We start from the raw sequence: 18,798 nt of genomic DNA, 5'->3' as shown, positions 1-18,798 counted from the left end.
TTCATCTGGGTATCATTTTGGATGTAATCTTAGTTGAACATTATATGTAAGTGCGATTTATAAAATCAGAAGCTTGTTATAGATTCCATGTACTAGTGTCGAGCAGGACATTACGTCACATGATGTTTTGAACTAGCTTTTAGTAACTGCAAGTGCTCTCAGATCTTTTCTTCGTGTCTTTTCTTTCGTTGAGATGTATAAAGACGTTTACTTCGACATTTTCTACATGGGATAATGCCTGTACTAATTTAAGAATATGTCAGTTATTATTAATTCGTTTCATGTATTTGAGCTTTTGATTTTGCCTTTGATTCGGGACTTTCCTTTATTTCCTCGGAGTTCAGTATTTTTGTGATTTTACCTTTTGTAAGCTGCCGGACCAGTACGTATACGTAGCTCATGGGTCCCCATGATATTTTTTGACAATTTGCTGACCATAAATCCAGTATACCTTCATTTTCTTTTGGCATTCCAAATTTCTCTGACCTTGGATGGCCTTCATTACAATAGCACCTAATGTATTTATTGTTAACTTGTTCTCGTCGTGAACATGCATGCCATTTTTGCCACTGCCATGGACGTTATGCAAGCAACAATCAATCAATCCACCATTGTGTATACATGTCTCTGGTTATATGATCGATTGATGAGAACATTATTTTCCCATATAAAATAATAACAATTTAAGAAGTTATTCCCAGAATCAGAACTATTTCACATTTATGAACTAGGACTAATAAAAAGATTAAATTATTCCCCCTTTTTGTAATTCCCTGCACAACAACTGAACAAATTACAAAGATTCCAATATTTCATTTTATTTTTGACATATTTAGTGTGTTACCATTTGTTTTAGTTCTGTTCGATATGTGGTATTCTAACCATCTGTTTAAGAAGTACTTTATTCCTTTGTTAATCAAGTTGTCGAAATTTCGTACGTAGCCATACCGGTACATCTTATACTTAAACTCTCTTACTTAAGAGTTAAATAAATCGTGTTAGATTGTTACATTATTCTATTTTGCTTCAAAAGTAAGATGTTTCCGGTATTTTATGCAATGTTTAACAAACTTTTAGTTTTCCTGAACTCCTACGAACCAGATTTGTTGGTGTTAATAACTTGTTTATTTCTCGTATATACTTCCTTTACGAAGTACGTATACCCAGTGATTTAATTAACGGATGATTGATTTTATCACAAAGTTTATTTATAAATATCTTTATACTTTTTTATTTCTTTAAAGATTGGTACATGAACCATGTCATGATGTTCGTCACCTTAGTTTTATTTTTATATCATTATGATTGGCTAAGATATATGTTTCGTTAGCCAATAGTCGGCTCGTTTCTAGTGGCTGTTTCTTTTGTCCTTTTAAATTATCTGTTACAAATGTTCTACGTCCTGGTGACGGTCACTATATAAATGCAAGCTGAGAGAGAGATGAAACCAAAGAAGAACAGACCCTGCAATCATGAAGTAAGATAGTTATTTATTTTTATTTTAGAACCATTTGCTAGTAACTTATGAGTCTGGCGTACTTTGCATTCGCTATTTTACGAATTGAAATTGAACAAGCCTATTTTGAATGTTGAATTTGATATTGCTTATTTCAATTAAATTTTACTTTTTAATGGGAATGTTTATCAGTTATGTTAGGTTACAGATTTTATTCGTGCTATTGAACTGAGCTGAAGGTTTCTTTAAGCTGAATTATCGAAGTGAATTTTTCATGTTTTTAAATTTTTAGGACATGCTGTTTAATGAACATTTCATTTACTCATATTTTTTATTTATTAAATTAAGTAGCCTGGTGTTGCGCAACATTTTTTTTAATTAAAGACATGCATCTACTGCAAATAAACATAGAATAAACAAGAAATGAGAGCTCTCCAGAGCACAAAATAGCATTATGGTGATACAAAATGTTCATAATTTAAAATCTTACATATTCCTTTTTATTGTATGTTTTTGAATCTATGAATATGTATTTTTTTTAACTTGAATAATTTAATTCTATAAAATAAATCTAAAACTTCGTAAACAGAAGAAATAAATAAATATCAAAATAACTTAATTTTAAGTTCACATAAATTCCGGCGAGTCGGTTAGCATGTAGTATAGTGGTTTTCGTTAGATCATTACATTTGTTTTTAGTTAATTTGTATGCTATCAGTATCAGTGAGACCGGTTGGTTTTCTCGTTTGAATTGTTTCGCCGTTTTCATATAGGTGCCTTTTATAGTCGACTAAATCGTATGGAGTTTCTAATTGCTGGTCGTAGAGTGGCCTATAATTGCTTTAATACGTTTACTTCATTTTAGTTCTATAATTAAACACAGATACCTCAGACTCTGAGCATTTGTTTTAGTGTAGGACTAAAACACTCACAACTAACTAAAACTTTTTTCATCTATATATTTACACCAAAAAATAATATGGCCTGTAAAATTAATTATGTTGCTTATTCTACCAGCCTTGAATACTAAAATATCGCAGTGGTCTCTGTATTCATTAATGTTCATTTTACTATAACGCTTTATTAAAAAGTAAAAATTATTGGTTGTTCAGAAAATAACAAAAATAAATAAAGAAGTAGTGAACTTGATTAGTATATTTATGTACTCATTCCTTGTTTTGTCAAGAGATTTATGTTTCTTTTTAATTGAAGCGCTAGCTCCCGAAACATGTTGTAGGGAGCAAGCGTTTCATTAAAAAAAAGAAATTTATTAAATGTGGTGTGTACCAGATCCAATTATTTTTATAAAATTTACATTCATATATGTTTGTATTAACTATTCATTTGAAATTACGTCCATGAACATAGGAAGGGGTATAGTATTCATATACCCATGTGTCATTTAAATGGTATATCTAAACTAAGTATAATAATCTACTGTTGATAATATTAATTGAAAATCAAATATTTGCACAACAGGATCGCTACAGTTTGTATAGTTTTTCTGGTATCGGTAAATGCACGAGAGGAGAGTAAAGGGCTGGATTTGGAAAGGCTGCAAGGTGCAATAAAAAACAGCCAAATTTTTAATGGAGGATTAGAGAATACTAAAAAGATAGAAGGAGAAAAAACAGCATTTAAATTACCAAGCGAAGAAACAATAAAAAGATTAACAGAAGAAGCGATTACCAACTTCGACAAAACTGAGCAGGAAAATAAACGGTTCTTTGAAAACAGTAAGTATGATTTATTTAAAATATTTACGATTTTCGATGTAAGTAAAAGTTAATCTTTTAAAACAATCTGGCCTTTTATAGCTGACTATGCATTATGGGTTTTGCTCATTGTTGAAGGCCGTACGGTAACCTAATATTCATAACACTATATTTTTTCGATTTTATTTAGAAAATATTAGTTAAAGACTGTTTCATAATCGTTTTAAGATAATATGTTTAATAGATATTTGTAAGATGTATGATAGAAATGTTTTCCAAATGTTTGTAAGTGATATTTGAGTGAAGCACATGTTTGATATGAAAAAAGAAATATTTTATAAACATTTTTACATAATATTTCTAATTGATATTTGTAAGATGTACGACAAATGTTTTCCTAATGTTTGTATTAAAGTGATATTTGTGTGAAGCCCATGTTTGATATGAAAAAGGAAATATTTTCTATATAATTTTTTAATCAGATTAACATGAATGTCTTTTCATTTTTGATAGAAAAGTTTTAACAAATCTAATCTAACTTGGATGAAAATTCCAATCAAGTCAAAAGAAAAATTATCTAGCGATTACACTTGTGTTTGAAGAGCATTGAGGACTCAGTAAAAAATCAAATGATAAAGTCATACCAAATAGGACTACGATGATCTGTGCCTAGAACTAGAAAATTCAAAGTTTTTAAAACAGTGTTTATAAAATAAATATCATTGATATTTCTTGCCAATAAAGAAATATAAGCCAACATTGTGCCAACAATATGCCAACGTGTTAGGTACTTATCTCCCCCCTTTATACCACATAATTGAAAATTTATGTTTTATATTATTCCAACGTTCTAACAAAAAAAATGTGCTCTTCATTCTCTTTATCTAACATTTTCAAATCTGTGTAGTCATTTAAATGTATTTACCTAAATGATTAAATTTTTTTATGCACAAATAAAAAATAGTTAAAACCAGCCCAAAACAACAAATACAATTTGAATATAGTTTCATTTTACTCATTGTGACCGTGCAAGGGCTGTACAGCCAGTCAAGGTCGTTAATAACTTCCATTTGATTGTAATTGAAATTATGAGATATTTAACACGAAAAAATTTATTGCTCTCCAATTGATAGTTGTGAAACGTCTGAATTTTAAGAGAGGACTTATAATCTTTCATACTAAAGCATTTCATAATAAATCATAAACTTTTTATTAAAATGGGTAAATGGTTGACAGACTGTATATACAAACATTTGGTAGACATCATAAAACATATCCTAGACATAAGAAGAATATTTTTGTCCAGATGTTTGAAAGATGTTGTCTGGATATTTTCAATTGACACTGAATTATATCAAAATTATGTTAATTAAATATATAATCAAGATATTTAAAAATAATGCTCTTTAAACATTCAGAACAAATATTTCCATAAAATATGCTATTCACATGAGTAAAGCCAGACATATCACGTCAAAAACATGTTTTTGGATGATATTTTGATTACATTTTGCAAGATATTTTAAAAATATCAATAAAATGTTTTTGTACTACAGTACCTGGGAAATTATGTCGCCTGTTTATCTAATTCTTAATGATAATATATCATAGTTTTAATTTTTCTATAATGTTAACTTTAGCAAAATTACATTTAAAATCTGAGTCTTCTAGCAATATAAATCAAAGAAAATCACAAAAAACTAATAGTTTTTATACGACCGCAAAAATTTTAATTTTTTGGTCGTATATTGCTATCACGTTGGCGTCGTCGTCGTCGTCGTCGTCGTCGTCGTCCGAATACTTTTAGTTTTCGCACTCTAACTTTAGTAAAAGTGAATAGAAATCAATGAAATTTTAACACAAGGTTTATGACCACAAAAGGAAGGTTGGGATTGATTTTGGGAGTTTTGGTCCCAACATTTTAGGAATTAGGGGCCAAAAAGGGCCCAAATACGCATTTTCTTGGTTTTCGCACTATAACTTTAGTTTAAGTGAATAGAAATCTATGAAATTTTGACACAAGGTTTATGACCACAAAAGGAAGGTTGGGATTGATTTTGGGAGTTTTGGTCCTAACAGTTTAGGAATAAGGGGCCCAAAGGGTCCAAAATTGAACTTTGTGTGATTTCATCAAAAATTGAATAATTGGGGTTCTTTGATATGCCGAATCTAGCTATATATGTAGATTCTTAATTTTTGGTCCCGTTTTTAAATTGGTCTACATTAAGGTCCAAAGGGTCCAAAATTAAACTTAGTTTGATTTTAACAAAAATTGAATCCTTGGGGTTCTTTGATATGCTGAATTTAAAAATGTACTTAGATTTTTAATTATTGGCCTAGTTTTCAAGTTGGTCCAAATGGGGGTCCAAAATTAAACTTTGTTTGATTTCATCAAAAATTGAATAAATGGGTTCTTTGATATGCCAAATCTAACTGTGTATGTAGATTCTTAATTTTTGGTCCAGTTTTCAAATTGGTCTACATTAAGGTCCAAAGGGTCCAAAATTAAACTAAGTTTGATTTCAACAAAAATTAAATTATTGGGCTTATTTGATATGCTTTATCTAAATATGTACTTTGATTTTTGATTATGGGCCCAGTTTTCAAGTTGGTCCAAATCAGGATTTCATATCAAGTATTGTGCAATAGCAAGAAATTTTCAATTGCACAGTATTGCACAATAGCAAGAAATATCTAATTGCACAATATTGTGCAATAGCAATTAATTTTCAATTGGAGTTATCTTTCTTTGTATAGAATAGTAGTTGATAATATATGTTGGAAATTTGCCAGACATGACTATGATGTCATTTTCTATTTTTATTTGCCAATAACTTTATGTAAATAACTTCATTGTAAATTTGCCAATATAAAATGTTGCTGATGAAGCTTTTTTTCCTTATCTTATCTAAAATGTTTTTAGATAGTGTATGTTGGACATTTGCCAGACATGACTATGATGTCATTTTCTATTTTTATTTGCCAATAACTTTATGTAAATAACTTCATTGGAAATTTGCCAATATAAAATGTTTCTGATGAAGTTTTTTTTATTGTTTTATACAATAAACAATGTATATTCACTTTTACTACCAACCAATCTTTACCATTCAGTGATAACAAGCACTTTATTTTACATTTTAATATTTTATGATGTATTTAAAAGAGTAGTTATTGTTGCAAACTCCATTAGAAATTTGAATTGATATCAGTTTTGGAAAAAGGGAAACGGGGATGTGAAAAAAAGGGGGGGGGGGGGTTTAAATTTTTCTCATTTCAGATTTCATAAATAAAAAGAAAATTTCTTCAAACATTTTTTTGAGAGGATTAATATTCAACAGCATAGTGAATTGCTCAAAGGCAAAAAAAAACTTTTAAGTTCATCAGACCACATTCATTCTGTGTCAGAAACCTATGCTGTGTCAACTATTTAATTTTAGATTTAAAAAGTTTGAAGAAGAAATCTTTAATTGATTTGTAAAATCTTGACATTTGTTTTGTGTAAAAAAAAACCCATGTATTGTCAAAAATTTGATCACAATCCAAATTCAGAGCTGTATCACGCTTGAATGTTTTGTCCATACTTGCCCCAACTGTTCAGGGTTCGACCTCTGCGGTCGTATAAAGCTGCGCCCTGCGGAGCACCTGGTTTTACATCTTAATATTTTATGATGTATTTAAATGAGTAGTTCTTGTTGCAAACTCCATTAGAAATTTTAATTGAGATTAGTTTTGGAATAAGGGAAAGGGGGATGTGATTAAAAAAATTGGGTTCAATTTTTCTCATTTGAAATTTCATAAATAAAAAAGAAAATTTCTTCAAACATTTTTTTGAGAGGATTAATATTCAACAGCATAGTGAATTGCTCTAAGAGAAAACAAAAATTTTAAGTTCATTAGAACACATTCATTCTGTGTCAGAAACCTATGCTGTGTCAACTATTAAATCACAATCCAAATTTAGAGCTGAATCCAGCTTGAATGTTGTGTCCATACTTGCCCCAACCGTTCAGGGTTCAACCTGTGCGGTCGTATAAAGCTACGCCCTGCGGAGCATCTGGTTAAAATATGCATTGTGAAAAAGCCGAAATTATTTTATTATTTTTTTCCATTATTTTCCACTAATTTTATAAATAGTATATCTGACCTCTTTTGTAAGATGGATAAGTTTGTAAACATTTTACAGGAATATATAATGTCATGTGTAAATTATTTGACAATTGCCAGATTCCGTAACACTTTCAGCAGATTATATTTATTCACAGTGATCCATAGTTATGGATTTAGAATTTTATTTTCTCTCTCATCGAATTGGTACACCTTATCACTACTTTTGTATTGTAATATGAATTGTTATTATATCTTGTCTTTTTTTTATTAATCGCCAAAACAGGAACTTTAGCTGATGAATGTAAATTTTCAAATCTTTACTTAAAAATTATAATTGTCAATACTTACAGGTTGCTTCCTTGGCGCCATTTTGCATATTCTGTGGTATCATACCGGAAACACGTGTTATGTTTTTGCAATATTTTTTTTTAAGTTATGAATTATGAATTATAAATTTTGAATTTTGAATTCTGAATTTTGAATTTTGAATGATCCTTCTCGGCTTTCGTAGATAGCAATAGTATTTTTAAAAGTTCTTTTCTTATTGCTACAGAAATTGATAAACCAAATCTTGAGACGCCAATGTTTGGACCTCACATGCTAACAGATAAAAGATCTTTAGAAATAAACAAACCTGGGCAGATAATAACAGAGACCACAGAAGCTATAGTAGAAGCCGTAAGAGGAAAACATGACCGCAAATCTCTGTAAGTTGTGATAATTCGACAAAACACTTTGGCCGTCAAAGATTGTATTACTTCTAAATTGAAATAACTGTTGAATTAAAATATTCCTGATTGAGAAAACACATTTTGGAGACTAATAATAGTGTACTATTCCCATAGTACTTGTAAGACGAGAACGAATAGTGATTGCTTGATATAGGTCACAATAATGAAAAGTCAAAAGCGTTCTAGGATATTTATTTTTTAAATCAGCTTTTTCCGAATTTTCACTGTTATATGCTTAGTTGTGGAATACAAAGACCGGAACAGTACTCCTTTTTAAATAGGTCTGACTTTCGTAAATATTCTTCGTGTGTAAAACACGCCTTTAACATGTTTATTTACCTTTATTGCTTATTTGTATTACATATTTTTCACAAAATTGTTTTCCTATCAAAATTTTTTAAAATTACATGTTTTTTAACCAAGAGATGTTTCATTCACATCAACGTTTTTGAATAAAATATATTTGTATTGTAAACATGTCGCACGCTGATATAAACATAAATTTCAGAATGAGGCAATTTAAGAAATTTTTGTAACTTTTCTTTTCCTAGAAAAACGGTACAAGGACCATGCGCATGGCGGACTTCAAATGTATAAGTGATTTTTTGCTAGACTTATATTACTTTTATATATATATATATATATATATATATATATATATATATATATATATAGCAAAGCGCCTTTTTGTTAGGTTTTTTTTTTGTCTGGTACTTCAGATGTGTAATCAGTTCGTTTTATTGTACTAGATAATAAAGGTGGTCTGGTATAAATGGATATTAATTCAGACAGTTTGGCAATCCAAAAAAATGACATGGCCTGTTATGCCTGAGTCAAACATTCACGGATTTGACGCCGGATTAGAGATCAAGAAAATTCGATTGAGATGTTGATAAAGATCTTAAATTTTTTTAATTTTTTTATTGCTTTTTATTCAATTTTTAATATTATCTTCATTTAATTTTCGATATATCTAGAAGTTCCCAAGATCGTAAAGAAGTATTCGACATAATCCAGGGACTTCAGGGACTTCCAACAATCCATGAATGTCCATATTCTGCTACAATCGACTGTTCCTCAAGTATAAATTTCAGAACAAATGACGGATCCTGTAATAATTTGGCACATCCTTATTGGGGAAAATCTTTCACACCGTTTGAGAGATATCTTATTCCGGAGTATGACCCTTCAGGTAAATTACATTTCTCTTTCTACGTTATGTTATTTTTTTTTTTGTTGATACCTAGTAAAAACATGAAAATAGATAATAATAGAAGCAAACATCTGCAAAAAAGTAAGAATGGAAATTTAAGTGTACCTCCCTGGTTAAAACCAGTGAACTATTAGTACTATAAAGCAATGCTCTAACAGAGTGTATGATAAACTTATCTTAAAACAACAATAGATTTAAAAAGAATTACCGGCAGTACCCAAATTGTTGGATAGTACAATTAATTAGACCACGCTAACAAGCAACTACTCTGAAAAAATGACGTTCAGATAAGGTAAACAAAAACGACCAAAGCATGGTCTATAGAGAACCGGCACAACATTGGGGCCTAAACCAGTGCGTTTTACATGTGCCCACACACGTACAAATTTCAAGGCCGTGGTCGCAATCCGTGCGAAAGCTTTATATCTATATTTAACAAGCAAGCTTCAAATATAAACATATATAAGCACGTTGCTTAAAATCATCTATCTCTTAAACACTGCAGTGAATATTTATAGTGCAGAAAAGCAAAATAGTTCTGGCTATAGTACTAGTCAAAGCTACGATAATTGTTTTCACGTTACTGTTTCTAATATTTATTATTCTTGTGTCGTATTGTCCCTTTATATAGTTCCGAAATAGTAAAGTCGTGTTACCATGGAGCTACACATATAAGGACTATTTGTCTGACAATTTTTGTCTTTTTTTTTGTTCTCTCTGTTGACAAAATACCATCTTTAGTGTCACTGAAATACTATACGATTTAGCTACCTCATATTTATTTAAACTTTTATTCCTAAGAAGTGTATTAATTAATTAAACGGAAACCTGACGCATAAGCAGTCACATAAGCAGTCACATAAGCAGACAAAAGACATTAAATGTTTTTCAATATTTGCTGCATATTGATACATAAGGACACGCTAAAGTTTCTAGCGGTATAAAGTTAAAAAAAAAGATTGATAAAAATCTCTACTTTTATGTACATACAGGAACAAAATTACCAAGAATAACCGGTGTAAGCGGTTCCGCTTTACCGGGAGCTAGAGAAATCAGTACAACCGTACACACTGCCAGTGTTGCTCCTGATAACCTTACCCCTCCATTAAGTTATTTTATGATGCAGTTTGGGCAGTTTCTGGATCATGACATTACAAAAACATCAATCTCAAAAGGTAAGGATTGGGAAACTGATGTAAATTAGTTATTAGTTAATTATTTGCTAGACAAAGTAGATTTATAAGGCATGTGTCCTTAGAATGCAATAAAAACTGGTGTCAATCTTAAACGATTAGCTGAAAAAGGCTCTGTTTATTCAATACCTTAAATACTACGATTCAAAATAATGATAATGATGTAGTTTCTTAACGTCCAGTGACTTCTATTTCAACTTCACAATAAAAAATACATTGGCAACGACTATAGTTTACTACATAAAATATTGAAACTCACGCAAAGATGTCGTTGACGCTTGTCTTTTTTTACTTAAAAGTAGTTTGGTAGTGTCCACGTCTTTCAACGTCTCCATAGCGTTTGTTTTTTTTCCACACAGCCAATGGTGGTTCTTTTAGGATTTAAATGTTGTAACATTTGATTTTACGAAACACACATTCCTGTCCTTGTGATTATTTATTCTTATAACATTTACAGGTTATAATAGCAGTAACTCACAATGCTGTGGAAACCCTTTCCGAAGGTAAGAATAGTGCATATTAGTTTCTGAACTGATCTTATTTGATACAAACACTAAATGGTATTAATTACATTTTTATCATTGAACCTTGTGACGATATTTCTGAATATTATCGAGAAGCAAATTAAAAGAGTTGATTCAAGCTATCAGCAAATTTTAAAGATAAGGTTGGGGTCATCTGACTCACATCTAACAGAACTCAAATATAGGACTGTTCCAGACACGTGTTCTTTGTTTGATTATTTTTATTTCTTTGATATGCCAGATTGTCAATCATGAATATAAAAATAGTAAAATCAGATCAAAGTAGATTTCATTTCCATGGTAATTTCAACATGTTACTATTTTCCATTAACTTTTGATTCATTAAAATAATCGAAATTAATGCAGTATTATCAACAATTTTGTAGGGACTGTTTTCCTATTAATGTACCTTTAGCCGATCCATTTTACATGGGGAATATAGACTGTCTAAACTTTGTTAGATCAACTGCAACCCCAAATTTGGATTGTTCATTTGGTGAGTAGTACTGTAGATATCATATTGGTGTAATAATACTTTTTTGAAACGTAAAACGTTAAGATAGTTTTGTTTTGATACATAGATAAATGTGGTATATGTATATATAAGACTAAAAACAAATAAAGTCTCAATAGAAGTGACAAAATCATCTAATAAAAATTTTGTTTAGGGAAGTAACAACCTTAATTTACAGCCGATTGCATGGAGTGTGTAGATAAAGGTTATTGATATATTTGGTTAGCTTGCTTGCTAGCTGAACCGTGAAGTCATTTCCCTGGTAAGGTACGGGTATTTACGAAAAAAAATGTTTGGTTAAATATTAGAGCTGCAGTTTCTTTCATATATTTAAACTTTTAATGTTAAAAACTAAAATTATTATTTGATATAGACTGTATTTAATTTTAGTACTTTGATTTCAGATTATCGTCAGCAATTGAACGAACTAACCCATTATATTGATGGGTCAAGCGTTTACGGATCAACTGATTCGGAATTGACCCAACTGAGAGACGGGACTACAGGTAATGGTATAACATACAAATAAATGTACCTATTTCTATTGTTTTGCATTTCACGTTATACATTTTTCTGTTTCCTAATAATTACTTTATTTGTATCCTACTGTGGTATGTTTTTCACTGAGGTTTTCTTTCGGAATTTGCCAAGTAACCCCGGAATGTCATGCGTAAACGTTACGCAAAGGCATGTGATGATAGCCAGATTGCATGTGATAATTTATCATAAAATCCCGCTAATCACCATTTCTAAAAATATGAAGTAAATTTGGTGCTATTATCATATTGTAAAAATTATAAATTTTAGTCATGATCAGTAAATGTCATCACCATGTTTTATATTGGAATGTAATATTGTTATAGTTCAATTTTTAAATATGTAGTTCAAATATTATTTTTATTTTTTATAGGAAAGATGAAAACTTCTACCGGAAATAAATTGCCATTAGATATCCCAAATGGTTCCGGTTGCGCGTCTCTAAATAATCTAAATAAGTGCTTTCTTGCAGGTTTGTTTGACATTTTTTTTTAATTTATATATATTTATATTTATATAAATATATAAAAAAAAAATATGCTTGCCAAGATAATTAAACAATAGAGAGTTCCAAAATGTGTCACACAATTATACATAAAAAGACAAGTGACATTTAAAATTCATCAGTCGAAAAATGCTGACAATGCAATGCCAAAATACGAAAAGACAAATAAGTCCACAAAACAGTATAACGAAAAGTAACGACTGTGAAATACGATCCCAATTAAACTTGCTGTCGATCTCGAGTGCTCCGGAAAAGTAAATAGATCCTGCTCTACTAGTAGAACCGTCTTGTTGCTTCTTGTAAGTGCAAACTAGATTATGGTTACACAACTGTAACCTATGTTTGGTCATTATAGATAACACAATCAAAACTAAAAGTCTTTCTACAAAAGAATCATCAGTAACGCTTGAATTTAAAATGATTTATTACACCAAATAAAGTTTGAAGTTGAAGAGCATTGAGGACCGAAAATTCCGAAAATAATCTAATATTATATTTCTCTAGGCGCACAAAGTTTCCCCAATCCAAAAAATACTTTAAAAGTTGATGGAAAACAAGGGAAATACAAATAAACACAAACTATGTAAATATTGTCTTGGTTAATTCAAAATGTAACTCACGATCGTCAAAATTAAATTGTTTTATAAACATATTTTTCACTAGCATTGTTAATATTAATTTATTATCAAATTTGGTAACTTTGATTTTTAAATATATACGCTCTTATTTGTTGTATACATACTGAAACACTTTATTGTCCCTACTTCTTAGATGAGGGGATATTCTGGTCTCTTGGTGTAGTTGCGGAACAAGTTTTTATTCATTGACTTTCTAAGATATCTTATAAATGTTATTCCAAAGGCAGGTGTTATGTGTACTGCGATCGATACCACGGGTTCATAATTGTGCTTTTTATTTGATAAAAAAAGATGATACGATATGATTTCCAATGCGAAAACTCGTCACAAGAGGCAAAATGAAATAGAAATTAACAACAATTTAGTATATGGTAATTAACCGTACGGCATTGCTTTATTTCAAAGAAATGACAACCATAAATTGTTGAAAAAAATGTAATCATAATTTTTCTGTTATATGTAATATCATTGTAGGAGATAAGAGAGCAAATGTCGTACCAGGACTTAGTTCTTTGCATACCATCTGGGTCCGAGAACATAATGAAATCGCCGACTATTTGAAGATTAACAACCAGCAGTGGACCGATGAGGAGGTTTTCAAAAATGCCAGAAAATTTGTTTCAGCAGAAATTCAGCATATTGTCTACAAAGAATTCTTACCTAAGATTTTACATCCTCTCTTCATGTTTATATTTGGTTTGAATCCGTTGTCTTCCGGTTATTTCACTGGATACAATCAAAATATGAAAGGTATTATCAGAAACGAATTTTCTACAGCGGCATACAGATTTGGACATAGTTTGTTGAGAGACCATTCCTTCTTTGACAGTACTCCACACACATTACACAACCAATTCAACAACCCTGATCTGGTGCACCAGCCCCAAGGTATTGAAGGTTGCACAAGGGGACTTTACAGTCACACATCTCAAGGAATAGATGAACTTTTGACTCCAGAAATAACCAACAAATTATTCCAGACAGCCCCCTTTAATGGAGGTGATTTGGCCGCTTTTAATATACAAAGAGGTCGTGATCATGGGATACCACCATATAGTAAAATAGTAGAAGCATGTTTTGGGTCAGCATTTGTACCAACTAATTTCAATCCAGGTGTTTTCGGTGGGCTGATATTCCACAGCGCAACTGCAGCATCGAAACTAAGTTCGGCTTACAGGTTCTTATAATTTTGATTTTCACAAATTTTTTATTACACACTTGCAGAAATTCATTTTTCAGCATGCAAAAGCATTTTCCATTTTCTTCATAACCTTGATAGAGTAGTTTTGGGAACAAAAACAGGTGAAGTTCCTATGTTGTGTACATACAAGTGCAATGTATAAGTGTAGATGTGGAAGATTCATTCACTGGGGTAGATGGTATATTTATGTTAATAAATGTGAAGTTGGCTTATTGAAAAGCTGAAATTGTCCAGTTTGAAGTCGTCGATCTGTGTCAATGTTGAGTATACAGTAAAAATGAAATACAAGCAAATTCAGATCTGCAAATTATTTTGTTTGTCTTTGCTTTTTTAATAAATACTTAGTAGGGGGACATTTTATTTACACTAGAACCCACCCGTATATCGCGGGTCCGTGACTGAATTAAGGTATATAACTATGCGCAAGCCTTATTTTAGTATTAGTATTGTCATCTGATAAAGTCATGCTGATTATAAGATACACAGTTTTCTCTGCTTTCAAATCATTCTGTTTGAACCCGTCGAACTGGAACTTATCAATTATTGATAATATTAATTATTTGGAAAACAAAAGGTCCTGGAATGGAGTATTTTTTAATCAACAGCATTGTCCTATATTAGTTATAAATATTGAATTCTTTGATTCGCTGTTTTACGTCATGCCCGCTAACAAATTGAAAACTGTACCTATACGCCTTATTGAAGTCCAGATTTTTAGTATTGTTATCTTAGAAAGTCTAACTGATTAAAATACTACAATAGGTAACAATTTGACAATTAAGTAGTGTCAACCCTGTGATTATGACCCGTGTAATACTATATAGCATATTAATCCTGACTACACCGTTTGGTGATGCGCCTGTCAGATGTGGAATGTACAGATAAGGTAATCGATAACAGGTGAATATACTATTGGTATCGGTATCGGACTCGACCCGGAACTTTTTAATTATTGGCAATATTAATTACGTGGAAAACAAAAGGGCCTGGAGTGGTGTATGTTTTAATCTACACCTTTGTACTATATTAGTTATATATAAAGTTGAAATCTTTGATTCGTCGTTTTTACGTGATGACGGCTGACAAATTGGACCTCGTAATTTTAGTATTATAGATAGGTTTTTTATGTAGTAAAAAATATAGATTTTTTTTACTTATTATGTATGCATTGTAAAGAATGAAAAGATTTGTTTTCATTGAATATTTGGAAATAAGTAATTAGTTTCTGAAAACAATTGGAAAAGGATACAACTAATTGTCAAATTGAAACAAACTGTTTTCAATTCTTTTCTGAAACCAGATTATTTATCGTGTTTTACAGTGACCCTGCAGACATGGATTTATTTACTGCTGGTACTTCAGAAAGAAGAATGCCGGGTATGAGGCTTGGTCCAACATTCTCCTGTATCATTGCAGCACAGTTCAAAGCCCTAAAGGATGGAGACCGCTTCTTCTACGAGTCAAATGTTGCTAATCCGTTTACCGCTTCTCAATTGAACAGCATAAGGCAAACTACAATGGCCAGAGTTATTTGTCAGAACACAGATATCACAAGTTTACAGAAAGATGTTTTCTACGATGTTAATCATATCACGTAAGTGTTTTATGCAATCATGATTTATCTGGTTCTCTTCATATCCAAGGCAACATCCGAATAGCAAATTAACTCTTGCTGCCTGGGGGGAACTAACATAGCAAAGCTGTTATCCTTGACCCTTCTGAGCGGACTCCTGCCTTTTAGTTGGTCTGCTTTTATAGTGTAAATGAATTATTTGAATAATGTTTAACGTTATCGAACATGGTCACCTATTTACGTGAATCCAAAATAGCAATTTCAGAGGAAAAAATGAAAATTCAACGTCAGAACTGAATTGTAATAAATAAAGAACTCCGATCAATGCATTTTGTAAAAAGATTTACCAAAAATTAACAGTAAGTATCCGCCATGATTGTTTACCGATAGCAAAGTCGTAGACGGTGAGTTTCTCTCTGTTTAATATTTACGGTAACCTGCAGTTTTTACCTTTATAGTTTGGTCTTTGATTGATAGCTGTCTCGTTGTCTATCGTATAATATTTCCTTATGTGCTTGTTTTATAATCTTATTTCTTGTAACTTTAATATCTTCATAGTTGCCCATTTCAATTTATATTGTTTGTCTTTTACAGAAACAAGATAGTCAACTGTAATGATTTACCTCCCTTGGAACTGCCATGTACACCTGTAAATGGTGGCTGGACTGGATGGATGAGAACTAGCGCATGTATTGCAAGACGATCTTGTACACATCCACCTCCAAATGACTGTGGCACCCCGTGTGTTGGTATGAGCATCAAATATTTGTGCATCCATAATCCTGCTGAGAGCAAACAGAAAACTGAGATTTTTTGAGACATAAACATAACTTCGTTTCAACCTAACAATATCGAGCGGATGTTTTTCGATGTTCTGTGTGTATACTTTAAAAGGATAATCGTAGTGAAGTTAAATCAAGTAGTTTTATGTTATTAAGTCTTTCCACTTTTCTGTGGAAAGACTTATTGTTTTTCTTCTGATTATTATTTTTTTTTCCGCCATATTTTGTTCTTGCGATAAATGTTTGTTTCGCAATATGTCGCTTAGATATTTCTCATATTGTATCGTATAGTTTTTGCGCTTTTAAATTTCACCCTGCTAAGCCGAACCATTTTCTTTGTAAGAGTTATCTCCCTATTCACTGTTTATCATCTGTGTGCATCTCCTTTGTAACAAAAAAAGATAGCGACAAAATTCTTTTTACAAATTGTTCGTTACATCCTTAGTAATTTTTGGCGTATTTGGATCGAAGCGATTCGATGAAATTTTATAGGAGTTATCTACCTTTACAAAATAAATTTGTCGGTATGTTTTTTTTACTCATAAACAGTTAACCGTATAACCCTGAAATGTTTTTATTTGAGTCCCCCAGGTCCAACTTAGAAAATTAGGTCAAGGTCAAAGGTCAAGGTCAAGTTCTTAATTGTGACTTTTGCTTGTTTTTGCATTTTCTCTGACACTTTGAGAGATACATATAAAAAAACAAGTGCAAAATGTCAGCTTTATTGTAATGTAGATATGCTACTTTTAGTCTTATACAATTAAATGGCATCTTATAGGAGTTGGTGCCCCTGAAATGTCTTGATATGAGGTTATTTGATTATAACTTCAATTAAGTTCTTTATAAAGACATTTGACTTATACAAAAGGTTAAGTGACAAATGACCTAAAAAATGTCTACCGGAAGTGACCTTTAGAAAACCGGAAGTAGCTTTTTTTGCAATTTTTTTTACATAAAAGTACTCAGATTCAATATATTTTGTCATATAGATACATGAACAGACTACTGAAGACTAAAAATGACTTCTAACAAACCGGAAGTGACCAATTATCTCCCATTCCACATACAAAAGTATATAGAAACTATATATTTTCGGAATCAGTGTGAAAGAAGCTATCATATGAGACCGAATGTGACATTTTTTTCACCGGAAGTAGCATATTATCTCCTTTATATCACTCAAAAAGATAATTAAACCATCATTTATTGCATCAGAATGCAGAAACTACCTTCTTATCCAAATTTCTTTGGTGTGGAAAGACTTTCAATTGTTCTCTGAACAATTGGTTTTTAATTTTTCTTATTTTTCTTTTATGGTAATGTGAATAGAAATACTTACTTTTTTTCACTTGCTGCTTTGAACTCTACTTATTCTTTTTTTTAAACATTATTTGTAATAATATTATCTGAGCATATTTCATACTTGCAGTACTGAAATATTAATTTAAAGGACATTAACACTAACACTAACATGCATATTGTATTTATGTTATAAAATTATTATTGTATTGTTAACACTTTTAGAAACAAAAACTTATTTTATAAACTAGAAATTTACATAATAAAGATTTCAGGATCAACATGATAAAAAAAATGACAACTCGTACATTTTTTATTACGAATAAATGGTAATACAAAATAGGTATATACATTGTATTTTAAAAACATTATATATGCACTGTCTTATGAACTTTGTATCAGAAAGGTTCAGATTAAGGTTCATCATAACAAATGGACAAATATGGCCGTATTTTCAACTCAAAAACTACTCTGTGTACAGACTTACCTGTGCTGTTTGGAAAGTTTTTATGCCTAGCATCCACTAGATATATAAAAGTTATATGCATTTTGGGTTTTTGGTGGGCATTTTTTTTTCCTTTCTGCAGAAGGTGTAAAAATAAACAAACACCTGAATTACTTTGATACTGTCCACTCACTGACTCAGATAAACTCTTTAACTCACCTGTAGTTGTGATGATACCTGTTGTCCATGTCAATTAAGGACAATCAAAACAGTACAAACCGGTTTTTTACCTGAGGGAGCATCTCATAGTTGCACCACAACTTAGTTAATTTTCACACCTTTTGCATGAAGGAAAAAAAATG

The 18,798-nt window shown here is 31.0% G+C and overlaps 1 protein-coding gene across 1 annotated transcript; it reads left to right on the top strand.

Moving 5' to 3' along the window:
• The first annotated feature begins 1,336 nt into the window (after positions 1 to 1,336).
• LOC143079531 (salivary peroxidase/catechol oxidase-like) lies at positions 1,337 to 17,055 on the top strand. The gene is made up of 12 exons (XM_076254935.1): positions 1,337 to 1,477; positions 2,936 to 3,192; positions 7,835 to 7,988; positions 8,990 to 9,204; positions 10,218 to 10,400; positions 10,876 to 10,921; positions 11,329 to 11,438; positions 11,861 to 11,962; positions 12,367 to 12,465; positions 13,611 to 14,313; positions 15,659 to 15,931; positions 16,505 to 17,055. Exons 1-12 carry the CDS (start codon positions 1,473 to 1,475, stop codon positions 16,725 to 16,727), a joined length of 2,370 nt encoding a protein of 789 aa, XP_076111050.1. The 5' UTR covers positions 1,337 to 1,472; the 3' UTR covers positions 16,728 to 17,055.
• The last annotated feature ends 1,743 nt before the right edge of the window (positions 17,056 to 18,798 follow it).

This window comes from Mytilus galloprovincialis, chromosome 6 (genome assembly GCF_965363235.1).
Source record: "Mytilus galloprovincialis chromosome 6, xbMytGall1.hap1.1, whole genome shotgun sequence".
NCBI lineage: Eukaryota > Metazoa > Mollusca > Bivalvia > Mytilida > Mytilidae > Mytilus > Mytilus galloprovincialis.
The sequence above is the reverse complement of the archived record's forward strand: the minus strand, read 5'-3'. Positions and strand labels throughout refer to the sequence as shown.